This window comes from Copadichromis virginalis, linkage group LG16 (genome assembly GCF_057382275.1).
Source record: "Copadichromis virginalis isolate Kocher_CV1m ecotype Utaka linkage group LG16, C_Virginalis_male_GT1.1, whole genome shotgun sequence".
Classification (NCBI taxonomy): Eukaryota; Metazoa; Chordata; class Actinopteri; order Cichliformes; family Cichlidae; genus Copadichromis; species Copadichromis virginalis.
In genome coordinates, this window is record NC_140633.1 from 37,147,435 (window position 1) to 37,163,271 (window position 15,837).

Consider the following 15,837-nt stretch of genomic DNA (forward strand, 5'->3'; position numbering starts at 1 on the left):
CCCTGATTCAATAACGGGCGCTATCATCATACAGTGTACTTGCATCAAAGTTGATGTCCATGTTTATTAGATTCGTGTTGCTCAGTGTAACTTGTGATGAACTTATAAGATTGCTGAAATCAGAGTGTGTAGACACCTTAATAAGAGTAGCTTATGTTGGATCCTGTAATTCCCATAATGCAATTGTTTCTTATGTTAGACTTTCTCTAGTTTGCAAATACCACTGATTTTCAAACTTAAGGGCTTGAGTTTATAATACAAGGGTTGTTGTAAACCAGCAGTCTTAAACCAAGGCTGAGATTACTCTACAATACAGGTCTGTTTATCCTGTAATTGTTAAGCTTAGGTACTAAACCTTTTTTTGCCATATGCAGTCATGTGAATACAGTGTGGCCTTTGATTTTAAGGTTTTTACAGCAAAACAAAAAGTCTCGTTAGATAAGAAACCTCATGTGAATAAAACAACATTTTATACTATGCCATTATTTATTTAACAAAATAAGCCGAGGTTTAGAAGCTGTATGTGGGAAAACTAAGTAGAAATTCTTTTGTGGGGGTTAAGAGGGTAAGTAGCAGGCAGGTGCCACCAAGCAAATACAAATGTGATTCTTTGTTAAAAGAAGTTTTGGCAGTTTTGTGGTCTGGATCGTTCAGGTGTGTTAACACGCTGCTGAGGAGGAAAGACATCAGTTTTGAGCTTAGAGAAGCAGTTGATGCTGCCCTTCAATGCGAAAAGGGTTTTAAGGTCATTTCCAAACAATTTGAAGTCTACCATTCCACATGGAAAAAAGTTATTCACAACTGGAAAACATTCAAGTTGTCCATCTTCCCAGAAGTCAACATACCAGCCAATTCACCCCAAGGTCAGTGGTCAGAAAAACTAGGGGAAAAAACAAGCAAGCAACATGCATTTTAGCTTCTATAAGCCCCACTTAGCATGTTGAACATTAAAGTTCATGACATTACAATGAGAAAAAACAAGTATGACTTGTTGGAAAGAGGCTCTCAGGAGAAGGCCTCTTCTTTTTGAATAAGCAGACAGCAATGCAAAGGTTTGGAAAATTGCATCTGAACAAGCCACAAAACGTCTTTTGGTCATATGACAAAGTCAAAGACCCTGGGCTGTTCACTTGCGTGCTCTAGAGTCAAATGTCAGACGATCAGCTGACAATCAAAGTTTGTCTGATACTGAGATAAGAAACAGAAGAATCATTGTACATTTTAAATGCTCAATGGGCTGAATGAAAAAGTGCTGCTTTGTAATGCACTAAAGAACCACTAAAAGTTCTGAAGAATTTTAAGAGGCAGATGTATGATTGAAACAGTGCTGGAACCCCCCCCCCCCCCCCAAAAAAAAAAAAAATCCAAAAAACAAAACAAAAAAACCAAAAACCATCTGGCTCCAGCAAGTACAGATGGGAACCCTCTTAGTTCATCCATTATGAGTGTGGGACCAAATTTATCTCTCACATCAAATGCACACTAGCTTGAATGCTGTAGCTTAAATTGTGTTTTGGTGTCAGTTTTGCTTGCTAAACTTCTAAAGTTTGCTTACTGTGTGGAGAAAAAACAGGTATGTATGTGAAAGTGTTTGAAGATGGTTTTGTTGCTTATTTATGGATTACACTGGGATACAGAGATGGCAAGCGCCAAAAAAAAAAAAAAAGAACTGGTCACATCACAAAGTAAATTTTCTGTCCTGAGTGTGTATTATATGAACTAGGACATTTGGGCCACATCTGACCTGCTCACCACTTACCAAAAACCAAGGCTGGATCAAGTCTGGCTGACACAATTGGAGTGCCAGAGCTGGGCAATAATTGCCAAAGGGAGGCCAACACTGTCTAACTGGGGAAACACTAATGTGATTAACAAGCCCGGGACTAACCCTACAATTCCTTTTAGTGATTTTTCTCTAATAAATGCTTGTACATTATTTGTAGCCTGTGTGTTTTTTTTTTTTTGTTGTTTATAACTATTTTTTTTTCTGTAAGGCTTGTCCTGCAGTGTAATTACTAAAATGGCATTTGGCCATAATGTTCTCTTGTTTCACCATAAGCCACTGATTTAAATCTAACGTTGTCACTTGATTTTTTTTTTTTCTACTTTGACCACAAAATTAGTCTTACTAATTACTTACATTACTTCCCTGTTAACTGTAATTAAATCAGGAAATTATGCAGAACATGGTGCGGTGCAATAGAGTGGCTAAGTGTATGTTTCAGTGCAGTTGGTTTGTAAGTGCAAAATTCTGCTTTAGTTTTTTTCTTCCTTATCCATTTACGTTTTTTTTTAAACACCTGATTTCAGTTTCTAGTTTAGCTTCAGGTAACAATACCCTTGGAATCTGATTTGGGTGATAAAGTCTTTCCAGTGGCTTTAACTTTCACTGTCTGGAGTTGAACTACCTTTAGTTAAACAACACCTGTGCTGAGGGCAAAGTTTAGATACTTTATTGTGGTAAAGTCAGTACTGCAAAGGCTTCCGCACAGAGTATCACTGCTGCCATGTTGTAACTGAAGAGCGTCCACACAGAGGTCCTGGTATTTGTTCGTTTCACCATCAGCCCAGTGACGAGGATTAGTGTGTTCTTGAGTATCACAAGGTAGTATGTTCAAAAAATTAAGCTAAGTGTCTTTTGTGGTTAGCTGACTAGGTGACTTAAAACTAGCAGTTGTTAAGAAAGTATTTGAACCTTCTGCTTTATTGCAGACTCAGTAAGATTTTAAGTGTCCAAGAAAATTGTGCTGAGAAAAACACAGTGCTGTGGGTCCTGTGTGCTTTGGAAGGTGATAGGTGTGTTACATGTGCGTTGTTGTGCTAAAGTAAAGTTACTGTTTTGGAGCCTGTTGTTGTTGAATGTTTCTAATGTCTTCCAGTTGCCCCAGATACAAAGATGTGTGAAATGATAATAAATATAACTAATCTAATCTCAGTCTTGTGTAAGAAAAACTTGAGTAGACATGACTTGGGTCAGTGGTGCAGACATCAGGAGGTACAGGAGTTTAAATTCTTTTATTTGTTTTTTTTTAATTTTTCATGAACAGATATGAGACAACACTGTTAGGGGGCATTTGGTTCATTTCAGGTTTGCAAGTAACTAATTTACATCAAAAGTCAAATAATAAAATGGGCAGAATGTCCTGGTATTACACATCTATGCACACATTCACACATCTATGACCAAGTAGTTGGTCAGGTGGTCGATCCCTGACTGCTCAGACACGCAGACACGCACATTCCCCCTCTGTGCCTCCCCGCCTCTCTGCACAAATTAGTTAAATCACTGGACTCAAAAGCCTCAAAACAGTCAACCTGTTACTTATGTTAGTGCTGCGGTCCACATTCTGCATTTGTCCGGCGTGAATTTGTGCCTTTGTTCAAATGTTTTGGGCATACTTTTAAATCAGAGGTAAGGATCACTCTATATTTCTTTTATTTTGTTGTCTTTTTTGCATTGTGTATTCCTTTGCTGATAGTTGAGTTCACTTGTATGTACACTATCCAGCACTGCAGTCTGAATCTGTTTTTGCACTGTGATGAGCACGCTTCCAGGCCACAGAGCATCAGCCATGCACCTGCGTCTCACCACAGCAACCTCGTGTCATTTAGCTGCTTCTTGAATTTTCCTGCAGAATCCATGGCTGTAAACAGCAAATTCAGCATCGGTGTACGCGTGAGTCAGTGGCATCGTGCAGAAAAGATGTTTATGCTTGTACAGCATTGTCACGCTCTCTGACTGCAAGGAGTTTAAGGGGAGTTGCGGTCTGTTTACATGTGAACCTGAAGGTGTCACAGAAGCCGACAACCTATTTTCAAATCCCAGTGGGATACTGGGGTTTAACCATATGGCATGTGCCAACCTTGTTTTCTCAGATTTGTTTTACATGGACATTTAAGGGCTTTTGGAAGGATTTCTTGGTTATTCATTTACCATGTTTTTCAGTTGCTGACAAAGTACCTTGGGATCAGTTTGTAGTAGTCTTCACCTACCACCTGTGCTGAGTCTGCTGCAATGAAACCTGCACTGCAGCTCATGGTGAGATGGTTCTTATGATGCATATACAGAATAGCTACTTCTGATAAGAGGATTGCTGGTTTCACCTGTTGAGATGACTACCTTTATCATTGTTGTTACCAATAACATTGGTAAATGCTTGTACACGGTTTGACGAAAGTAGTCCCTCTGTAACCGCAAAGTGTAGGCTTGCTTGTGCTTTATGAGGCAGTTAAGCTAGGCTGTAACAGTTTGCTGTTGTGTGTCAGTGCTGTAATGTCTCACCACTGTTGAATGACTGCTTAGGACAGCAGTTATGTGTGAGATAAAAAACAATTCACAACCTATTATGTTCCCTGCTGTTTTTGGTGATTGTCTGCAGAGATGCATGACCTAAACTCAGGTGTGTCATATGTTTCCTCTCCTGCCACGCCAGACTGTGACTGTGGTCCTTCATTTTTTCCTCAGACCATCTGCTGGCAGTTTTGTCCATGTGGCAGCTGACATCTGCCCTCTTATGTGGGCCTGAGGCCTTACTAAGAAAACCCTCTTCTCTGACATGTTGTTTTTTTCCTGTCTCAAGAAAAAAGTTGTTCCCATTCCCCACTTGGCTCAAGGTTTTAGTTATGTAGCTTCCCGGCTTATTGGTGTGGATCAAAAAGTGGAGGCTTAATCCGCTCTGATGTAACCATCACAGGTCTGTAAAACTGCCTGACTTTTGGGGGGATTTATCACATTTCAAGGGCTCAAAATATTGCAATACTTGAGAAACCATGTGTACATTTATTGCTTTTTAAGTAGAATTACATTTCTAAGGAGTTGTAGTCAAATACGCAGTGTGACAAAGTACCCATGTGCATATATCTCCCAGCCTCACAAATCTCTTATTAAATTTTTTCTTTTATTGGTCTTGTTGGCACAAACCAATATACTTGTTTTGTAACAGTGAGCACAAGAGGTTTCACTTACATGTCTTTGGTACCAGAATTTATGTTTTGCTTCATTCCTGTTTCCCTGCAGACACCGACCTCATGCCGAGATGAGAGGTATGTGTATGGTCGTGTGAGAATCATATGAACCAGCTTACGGGTCAAAGTTGGTTTTTCTTTTTTTTTTCCTGCAGAGAAATAACAGCATTCCTTTAGTTATCAGCAACTTTGAGGAGAAACGAGGACATGTTTTTAAAGATTAATTTATAAGTATTATAATGCTAGCTTTTTCAGCTGTACGGCTTAGTCATTTGGCAATGAGATAACACATTCCTACTCATATGGTAGCTCCAGTTTGCAGAATGAATCAGGAGTCAGTCAGATAAACTATTATTAGACCTTATAGATGTTCTCTAATTTTGTGTGTTGTAGAACAATAGTAGTTATGCTCAGAGTGTCTCTTTTTTAATATAATATAGCACCATTGTCGTTTGGAGTCTCACCTAAACTAATATTACACACAGCTGACTTCTGAACCGAAGTGTGCTTAAGTAAAACCCTTCAGGGTTTGAGTGCTGTTGGTGGACCAGAATAAGAGGTTTGCTCCTCTTATGAAACAAACATGCGTAAGAACCTAACAGTGAATTCAGCTGTGGTGTTTTGTTTTGTTTTTTAGTTTTCTTCATCTGTTCATCTCTTTGAGAGATTTCTAGATACACTTTAAAGTCAGGGTGAGACTTTAAAGCTGCCAGTGGTCAAAAGCTTTTAAAATGGGGATGGGAGCATCTGGTTTATGTTGCAGATGCACAGTTGGGTTGTAGCTTTCCCCTCCTTGGGGGCGCATAAATGGCACAATTCAGTGTTCCTGAAGTCCTCAGGGAAGGAAGAACAGCCTTAATATTCAACAGTTTTCATTTGGTGTATTGCCTTATACTGGTCATGTAAGCACATTGGGCATTTACCACTTTTATCTCAGAAGGTGCTAAAGAAAAGCCACCCAGCCTGGTGATTAAGCTACAAATATCCAGATGCAGCTAGGGCTGTTCGATATAACGATATGTATCGGATAACGATATAAAATCGTCTATAGTTTCATTTTACGCTATCGTTTGTTTCGTGGTGTTGTAAAATAAACTGTTTAGGGCAATATTTTTTTCATGGTTTTGATGGTCACTGTAGTGGCTATATTAATTTCCTAAAGTTCTCTCTTTGTCTTATTTTTAATATAACCACACTACAGATGGACAAGCGCCTGTTTTTATGCATTGTCGTTAGCAACAACGACGGCAAAACCATCGCGTGTCCGCTGGTTTAGTTTCCACATTAACCTTTCACAATAAAGTTCAAGATCCTGTTGAGACTTTTCAAAATAAACTGAATCACATGAAAGGGTATGCAGAGCGTTTACGGATGAGAAGCAAAAAAGAGCCGTCAGGTGCTAAAAAATAAACCTTAGATTCAAACGTTAGAACAGGCTTTTCCCCGCAGCACGCCGTGTAATAAATACTCACAAAGAAAACGGCGGGCGTTACAACTTACGTCTAAAAATGTATCGTTTCATGCATCGGTTAAAACACTCGACTCCAGGTACGCCGCCCAGCTGGAAACACTTCACTAAGTCGAGCTGCCCGAGAGTCACAGAATTTACAGAAAATATTACATTCTTGTGATTTATATCGTTATCGGGACGATAGATGTCTTAATATCGGGATATGAGATTTTTTTTCATATCGCACAGCCCTAGATGCAGCCATGTTTTTTTTTTTTTTTTTGTTTTGTTTTTTTTTCTAAAGGTCAGGGCACATGGTGGTGTTCTTGGCATGTTCTGATGTCAGATTTATTAACATTTATAGAAAAACAAAAATACATTTCCACCATATAAACGGAGTCAGATTTCAGACCATTTTCTTGGTCAGGTCAAGCCTAATATTGTACAGTGTAGTCAAAACGGGTAATTAATACAGGTGGTGCTAATATGTGCAGTTAGTAAACACTAAATGGCTTTCAGTGGCTAAGTTTTAATTGGTGATTATGGGTACTATAAATTACTGCGCTGATGCGTAATGATTTAATTTTCTTCCCTTGGCTAAGCTAAATTTCTGTCACCTTAGAGTTGATAGCCTTTCCCTTTCGGTCGTTTTGCTTCTGTTTGTGATCCCAGAGCTGAGAACATAAAAAACCCATTTCCTTTTCGCCGCTTCTCTGGTAAATGTCTCAGATTCACATTCGGTGAAACTACACTTCTTTCTTATTCTTTTTATTGCTGTGTCTGGCAATCACAAGAAGGTGCAAACAGCAATGTTAACTAAAAACTATTAAATAAAAGAAGTTAACAGTGCATCCACTCTTTCTTGCACCATGCACGCACACACCATCTGAGAACAAGAATGCAAATGCACATTTCTGTCTTTGTGTGTGCTGTTTTAGTTGTGAGATTTATCCATTTGTCCTCAGGTGTAAAGATTAAATTTGGTCACCATCGTCCTCGGGGAATATGTATCACTCAAGATCTAATTCTGTTGCCTCGATGTGGCCTTGCTCTATTTTTGGACTTATTGTCTCACTATAATGGTTGTAGTTCCTTGGGCAAATTGGCCAGAGGTTGTGCTGGTTATCCACTAGAGGTTTACATTGACAAGGTAATTTCTTTCCCAAATTCTTAATATCTAAAGTATAAATATCTAAAGAAACAAGATCAAGTACAGATTATGCAGTAGTACAACGGTCTGGGTCACCTGCAGAAGGTACTGAGATGTTGCAGGTTACATTAGACTGTATATAAAAGATGGCCATCACTGTGATGTTATCCATTGGTTTGTAAAAGCTGAGTGTTTTTGCCATTGTCATGTTTTCTTTCTGAAACCAGATGTTATGAGCACTGAAACTGTGAGACTACAGGCTCACACTGCAGGCTGGCTTTGTGTCTCCTTCTGAAGACCAAAGTCTACAAAATGAATTTGTCTATGAATATCACTGAAATTTGAAAGCTCCCCCCCATCGAGTCCATGAGCTGTTCTTTTGAAGCTTATATATAACTAATCTCCAGTTACCTTATTCTATGATCTCAGTAAACACATTTCTAGTACGTCGTTTGGCAAGGAAAGTCACTCCCTGCAGGTATTTGGGTTTAAGCCATTTTCAGCTGGGCTTTTGTAACCAGTATGTAACAAAATATATAAACAATGGGCAAATCAGAAGATTTCAGGAACGACAGGAGCCCAGAGGATGGGTAACCACAATGAAAACACAACTGCAAATGATGAAGCAATAGTTCAACTGTATTTGAAATTTGTGCACTGTATTGCATTTACAATAACAACCAAAATTGTGTGTGCGCGCACAGATACCCAAAATAAAAAAAGAAAAGAACGTTAGACCCGGGTCTTTTAAAGTGTCAATAGGATCCAGATCAGGCCTGTTTGGTGATCTGGTGAGTTATTGGTGTGAGTTCAGTCCACGATCGATGTATGGTTTGCACTGTTTTGTCCTACCACAGTTCAGGCAACCAGACTTCAAGATTCAATTCCAAATGGGCTGTGGCTCGCCATCCATTGCAATGGAAAATTATTCCTCTTCTGCGGATTTCCACAAAGTCTGTAATCCAAAGTTCTCCGGGGAGTCTCGGCTCCTTTCTCCAACTCAAAAAACCTGACCTAAGAGTGAGGTCAGAATTACTTCAAATGAACATTGTTCACACTTAACTAACAACACTTCTGTTTTAAAGTATAAAGCATGAACAAAATGTGTTTCCATTTCTAATGTTGTACAACTAATCAAATTCTAAACGTTTTCATTACATGGCAATGTAGCTATCGCCAATCATTAAAGCAATTCACACTGCTCATTAAAAGCAGCAAACTCAATATACTCTGCTCACGGTCAAGTAACAACAGTGATGAATAAAAAGTAACACAAAACATTTCAATACAACAGATAGACATACTGTTTTTTTCCTTAACCTAACAACAGCTAATAAGTTCTCAACTAACGCTTAACAACGGGAGTGAGCGTTTAGCACACTCGCTAGCTACTAGCACACTTGCTAGCTACTTGCATAGTACCGTCACCATTAGCGTTTGTTTTTTGAAGCGAACAACATTAACATTTCAGGATGCCGATCAGCGGCTATAACAGTTTCGTTACTCACCAGTGCAAAGCACTTCGTATTCATAAAACTAGCTTCGGCTATCCAAATCTGGCGGCTAATCAAGCAGACACCAACAGCTTCGCTGTTTCAACAGCTACCACGTTTTCCCCACAGGTACAGCTATGGCGCGTGTGGTCTAAACAGCCTTAGCAGCGCAACAAAACATGAAAAAAACAAGGCGGGACATACAATCCCATTGGTTGGACTGCATTTGTATCCAGGTCAACAAATAACCTTTGAGAAACAAAAATAAACAAATAATGCAATTCCATACAAAATAATTTGGATTTTTTCTTTAGAGTCTCTCTCCAATCATGAGTGTTTTTAACTGAACAGAATAAAACACCTTTAATAATAATTACAATAAACAGTCTCTAATTCCATCTGTTTGCCACTGGGCTACACTTTCCTTTTCAGACCCAGAAGATATGTCCATGAAGTCTGATTTTTTCCACCCATCCTTCCATTGTTTACCACTTATCTGAATGATAGAGGCAATTTGCAACAGCAGTCCAAGCAGAGAAGCCTAGACTTCCCTCATCCTGGCCACCTCTTCTTGCCCATCTGCCTAGATGGTGGGCCGTCTGGAAGAGGTGGACAAACTCCACTGGCTCCTTTTCAGGTGGAGGATCAGCAGATCTAGCAACCCTGACCAGCAAACCTTAGAAGGAAACTAATTCTGCAGCTTGTATCTGGAACCTCATTCTCCCAGAGTTCATGATCATGGGTGAGGGTACAAACCCAGATTTACCGGTAAATGAAAAGGTTTTACACTCAGCTTTTTCTCCACCGCAACATATCAATATAGCTGCACCTATTAGTCTGTCACTCTCACACTCCATTCTGTCTTACTCATGAACTAGACCCTGAGATACTTGGGGCATTGACTTGTCCCAGACTATGATTGGACACTCCACTCTTTTCCACCTAAGAAACATAGTAGAGATATGGTCGTGCTGATTTTCATTACCGCTGCTTCACACTGGGCCATGAACCATTTCAGTGCAAGCTGAAGGTCAACAGCTGATGAAGCCAGCAGGACCAGGAAATCCTTAGGTCATCAAAGTGGAGACCCTCCACCATGTAGCTACGCCTAGATGTTGTTGAGCTTGTTACTGCCATAATGCTTCATCACCTTTTCTTTATGCGAAAGACTGATTCTCACTTCTCTGCCTCCCTTTTTTTTTTTTTTTTTTTTTCAGGGTGCAAGTTTCAGAAGAGTTGTTACACCCCCATTTAATTACACCAAGACTGGGGGCCAAGCAGGCAAAGAAGTGTTTGGTGAGTGAAAAACTTACTGCAGTGTGCTGTGTAATCAGATTTCCCACAGATTCAGGTTCTGTGTGTGACTGTGTTGGGGATGTGGGGAAATGTGTCAGGGTTTTTCTTGGCTCAAAATTGCCTTGTGAACACGTAGTCTACATTTAGTTTAAGGCAAAGAGTGACTTACCTGTGCTGAAAGGCAGAGATCTGTTTGGTGGGTAACAAGTCTGTTTTTATTTTCCCCTCTGCAAATCATTCATACAACATACTTTCTGTGTTTGAGCTTAAACTGGTGTCGGTTGCTTCAGATTCTGTTAGTGGATCTAGCTCATAGTGGATCTACCGACCAGCTGCAGTACAAGACAGTGTTGGAGTTCATCCCAGCGTGGGACAATGTCCTCTCTGGGAAAGCAGCTGAATGATATCAAGGATTCCCACAACAGTAGCTTGGCTAGCAAGACAGCCTGTAGGGACAACATGACAGCTGGGGCTTTAAACACAAATTTAGAGGATTGTCTGATTGGTTCTGTTCTCTCAGACAGGAATAGATAGATTTCTAATATGAGTTGCCAAACAAGGTACATAGGCACCTGTTTATACACCTCAGCAGCCCACCGAAGTAAAGTGTGTGTGTGGGAAACACTGGTGATAATAGGATTATTTTCTTAACATGTACTGAAACAACTGCGATTAAACAGTTCTCTGACCGCTCAGTGAAATCAATTTTATATTAAATTCATGTATATGTGAACATAAAAATTCCAGAGAGGAAAAAATATCCCTTAAAATTGATTTGTCTTGCTTACGTTTTACATTAGCTTTTGTAACACACAATTAAACTGTAGCACTCGATAGAGATTCTGTTGTTTCCAATAAAGGCCAAGCACAACAAAGACTCCAGTCAGGAGACATTGCAGGCTCTGTTGCTGCTGAGAGGGTGTGCTCTTAAAAATAGGTTGGGGCAAAGCAAGACCTATCTGCTGTTAGGTTCATAGGTCACTGCTGTCTCATGTTTATAAACACCGTCTTGCCGGCAGCGGCGAAGTATGCTTCTAACCACACTTAACTACTGCAACCTTGAGTCAGAACGCCCTCATTCAAATTTCACACACCATTCATTCAAGAGCACACTGTGGTAAGTTGGCTTGATTTTAGTTTCAGAGTGAAGCTGGGATTAAGTAACTGAATTTTTTTTTGTGGTTTTGAAATGTTTAACCACCTTTTGAAGGTGTTTGCTTGAATGCGGTTTAAATGTGTTTGTAGAGGTTTGGGTGTGTTTACTGTAATTGGTGCAGAGAGCAACAATTATGGTGTTCATTTAAAACAAAAAATGGCATTATATTGCAAAAGTCTGTAACACACTGATTCTAAACTCCATTATGAGCTAATAGTCTTTGGCTGATAAGCTACTGATGCTGTCTGGACAGTGATCAAGGCACTGATGAATGAATAGGGCTTTGATTTTATGTTGATTGGCTTCTTCTAGAATTTTCCTTTTGTTATAAATTTGAGTGGAAATATATTTGTATCAGAAGGCGTCACTGGTTGGGTGCATAGATTTAAAAGGCTTTTTTTATTGTGGGTATGACTCCTGTGTTACGCATGTAAGGAGATATTTTTATCTTATAGGAAGGAAAACTATGCATCATCCTAAGATAAAATATTGTCATTGGATAGATTCTCCTTATACTCTTAACCAAGGAAAGTTTTTGTGCACAGATCTGTTTCCTTTCCTTTGAGTTTCTATTTTGATATTTCTTGCTGTTTTGTGGATATCCAGAAAGAAATCAATGCGGTTAAATTGTGATGTTCTTTGTTTGTGGTTCTCACACATGCCTACGGTGTGCAGTCTGTTGTTAGTAGCCTTGACAGCTGTGAGAAGGATCTATCCTCTTTTTTGTCTACAACAGTATTTGTGGTCTGCACAACACAGATCTATTCCCTCATGATGTGCATGCTGTAAATCCTCTATAAACTTTACTAACAAGCTGAAGTGTGTGGAGGAGTGATTACACACATTTGTCTGGTCTCTTCTGTGTGCCATCGCACCATTATCCAGCAGTATTCCTCATATGACCTCTCTTTATTTCTCTCCACCCCTCCTCTCTCGCATCACCCACCCACGGGCTTCACGAGAGACCTTATGAGGATCATTTGACTGGAATGATACTGCTGCTTCAGGCATTTTAAAGTAGGGGGAAAACAAGCAATTTGTTACACAAATTTATGCTCCAGAAGGCTTTGTGATTTAGTCATTAGATCTGTTATTCTAAGCTGGAGGTAGCAGCTTTGAATCGTCTTTTTATCTGTGGTGTGCCAGCTTTTTATCTCGCATCTTTTTGTGTGTGTCTAACATTGTATGTGAACCTTTAAACTGGAGGATGTCAGTGTGTTATTGTGTTAGTAGGCCTGATATCGATCACAGATTTTAATGATCTCAGGATTGTGTAATCTGATACTAGTGGCTCGTGTTTGTATTATTTATTTACTTATTTTATATGGTGTTCCCGTATGTAACATAGACCAATAACATTTGGTTGTTTGCTTTTATTCTGGAAGATTTTATTATTCCTTGTTGCATTGCCACATTTTGAAAAAGATTGCAAGAAAGTATAGTTTCACTGTGAAACTGTAACTGTGTCCGTTTTTATTTGTTCTTACCTAAGGACAGACCATAATTAATGTGTGTTGTTTGTTGACTGTAACCAGTCTCATTGAGGTGATTTAATCATCGTTGACTGTTTAATCAAAGCTGCTATCCAAAGAAACAAATCAAGGGAAACAGTAACAGGAAACTAACTAAATAAGTTTTGTTTGCATATAAATATATATTTTGTAAAAGATGAATAAATCAAGATTCGGATCCTCACTGTGATTTGGTGACAATGAGGAAATATATCCTCACTGCAAAAAATAATATTCCAAATGAATAAGTATGATTTTTTTTTTTTTTAACTTATGATCAAACATGTTGTGTAGCCACATAAATTAATACAAATTAAAACTCATTAGACTCAAAATTATATCAAGTATATTAAAATGGGTTTCAAGAAGTGAAATAACAACATTATTTTTAAAATGATTTTTACTGCACTACAAACTTATCATACGTTTCAAAGAACAAAGGAAGACAAACAGATGCAAAATACATTACACTTTTACAAGCTAAATAAAAGGCCTTTATTTGTTCTCGTAGATTGATTTGCTGATGCACTAATCAGCATAGTCTCAATGGTGCTGATTATCTTAAAAGAAAAGATTAATTGTGAAGTTTTACTTGGGACTAAAAAGGCTAGATTACACTTCCCCTTGTGTCCATGAGTTGATGTCCACATGTCTGCTTAGTTTGTGAGACCACGCAGACCCATCTATGGAGAATTTACATTACAGTGTACCATAGAAGTATGCATTAGCTCCATGGGAGCCTGACGCTGTAACAGGCAAGTACAACAGGAATCCAGGCTTTAGATCAGTTCAGTGCTTTTGTCACGGTCTTATTCTTTTACTTATTTATCCATTTATTTATTTATTGCAGGTGACGAGAATTGAGGGGACAATGAGAGTCCACATGCACACCAAGTTCTGTTTCCTGTGTGTGCTCACGTTCCTCTTTCATCAGTGCAGCCACTGCCATGAAGGAGGACACCACCATCAGCACGATGGGCATCACCACAATGATCATGACAGCGCTCACAGCGACCTGCAGATTTCTGAGGCTCCATACGTGAGAGGGGTCACAGAGTCCCCAGGGTCCAAGAGTGGGCACGCTGGGGATGCTCTTGAGGAGGAACAGCGCTTCTACATCCAGCAGCTTTTCAGGCGCTATGGCCAGGAAGACCGGCTAGATTTCAAGGGCTTTCAGAGTCTGTTGTTTAGCTTGGGATTGGGAGAAGTGAAGGTTGTAGGTTTGGATCATGAGGATCTGGGCCATGACCATGTAGCCCACCTCGAGGTGTTGGATATGCTGCACGGACATTCATCCACTAACGCTGGCCACAGCCACGGCCAGGGCCACCGGCACAGTCACACCACACAGATGCGTCCACACCAAAAACAAGACTCTCAGCATCCACACACAGAAGGAGCTCCCACTCGGTGCAGCCAAACCACTGCTGGACCGACAGATCACGAACATGATCACGAACATGATCACGAACAAGATCACAATCACACTAAGGTAGAGGAGAATGACCATCAACATGACACACACCACTTTGGCGACCACAACAATCACACACATGATGAAGAGCACAAACACCAGCAGGTCAACCACAGGGACCTGTCTTCTCAGCCTCACCCTGATCACGACCACAGCAACCACAGTGATCATGAACATGACTACAATCATATTCATGAAGTGCACACAGACATAGGCGGCACTCACCTCGACCAGGAAAAGCTGGAGCCATCTCAGGTGCCCCAGAGGCTGCAGCCCACCCCGACAGAAAACCGACCCAAGAAACCCTGGAAACCGGGAAGAGTCAGAGGACAGCGAGGGCGAGACAAAACCACATCTTCTCACACACCTGCATCTGATGACCACGACCATGACAACACTCATGACCATAACCACACACATGGTCACAGCCACTCTCATAAAGATAAGAGAGAGGCACCGGGGGCACTTCCCGTGCCCACTCTGCCAGTCTCCATGCCAGCTGGTCATCCAGGTGGATTAACCCATCAGCATGAGGAGGTAAGATTATTTTTTATTTGTTTTTTTTCTTTTTTTATTAAATGCACCTGTTGTGGTTTCCAATTTGCTTTTTTAACTTTTGTGATAGTTTTGCGTCATTCTGAGCTCCTCCGCTGTGTCAAACAAGTAGTTGAAGCTTCCTTTCCCCCATCTTTAACCCACTATTTTCTGATTGGTAGCCTGTGCCATTTTTTTTAATTTTATTTTATTGATCTGTTACTCCTGCAAACTCTAAAAATAACATCAAAGTCATACATTAATTGAGCCCATGGATCCAGCAGGATATTTGAATCTGGACTAGATTTTGATCTTCTTGGGAACATCAAAACAATTAACTGGTCAAATTTACATGTGACACTGTCCATAAAGTTTTAAGCAATCCTGTTAAAAAAAACAGACTGACAAACTAAAACTATTACATAAACCCCCTGATGAAGTTAAATATAGTGTTGGGAAATCTGAAAGCCTTGAAAACAGTCCACTTGTTTGTAATAAATGTGTATTTTTTCACAAAAGGACAAAAAACAAGAAGGATTAAATAAACAGACACAAGAAACCAGATTTTTATTTAAATGCTATTGTTCTAATAAGTTATCAGTGCTTAGTCGAGTGTTTGTTGTTGCACTACTGCTTAAGTTATTATATCGTGTTGGTTTTCTGTGTGTGGAATCTCTCTCAGCATTTTTAAATGAATGGTTGGCTTTCCTCGTGGATGTTTGGATCAGTCAGTACTGCCAAAGTGAAATTCCCTTAACATAAAATCTGTCTTTTGCTGCAGCTCACATTGTGTTTGAGTGAAATTTGA

At 39.7% G+C, this 15,837-nt stretch overlaps 1 protein-coding gene across 2 annotated transcripts in view; it reads left to right on the top strand.

Moving 5' to 3' along the window:
• slc39a10 (solute carrier family 39 member 10) overlaps positions 1-15,837 on the top strand; it is a 42,637-nt gene that overhangs the window by 2,608 nt on the left and 24,192 nt on the right. The window contains exons 2-3 of one of the 2 annotated variants that reach the window (XM_085434659.1): positions 10,276-10,354; positions 13,872-15,032. In XM_085434659.1, coding sequence (XP_085290785.1) covers positions 13,893-15,032 — 1,140 coding nt within the window. In that variant the 5' untranslated portion in view covers positions 10,276-10,354; positions 13,872-13,892. The remainder of the gene's footprint in view (positions 1-10,275; positions 10,355-13,871; positions 15,033-15,837) is intronic. The other variant, XM_085434658.1, reaches the window with a different exon arrangement.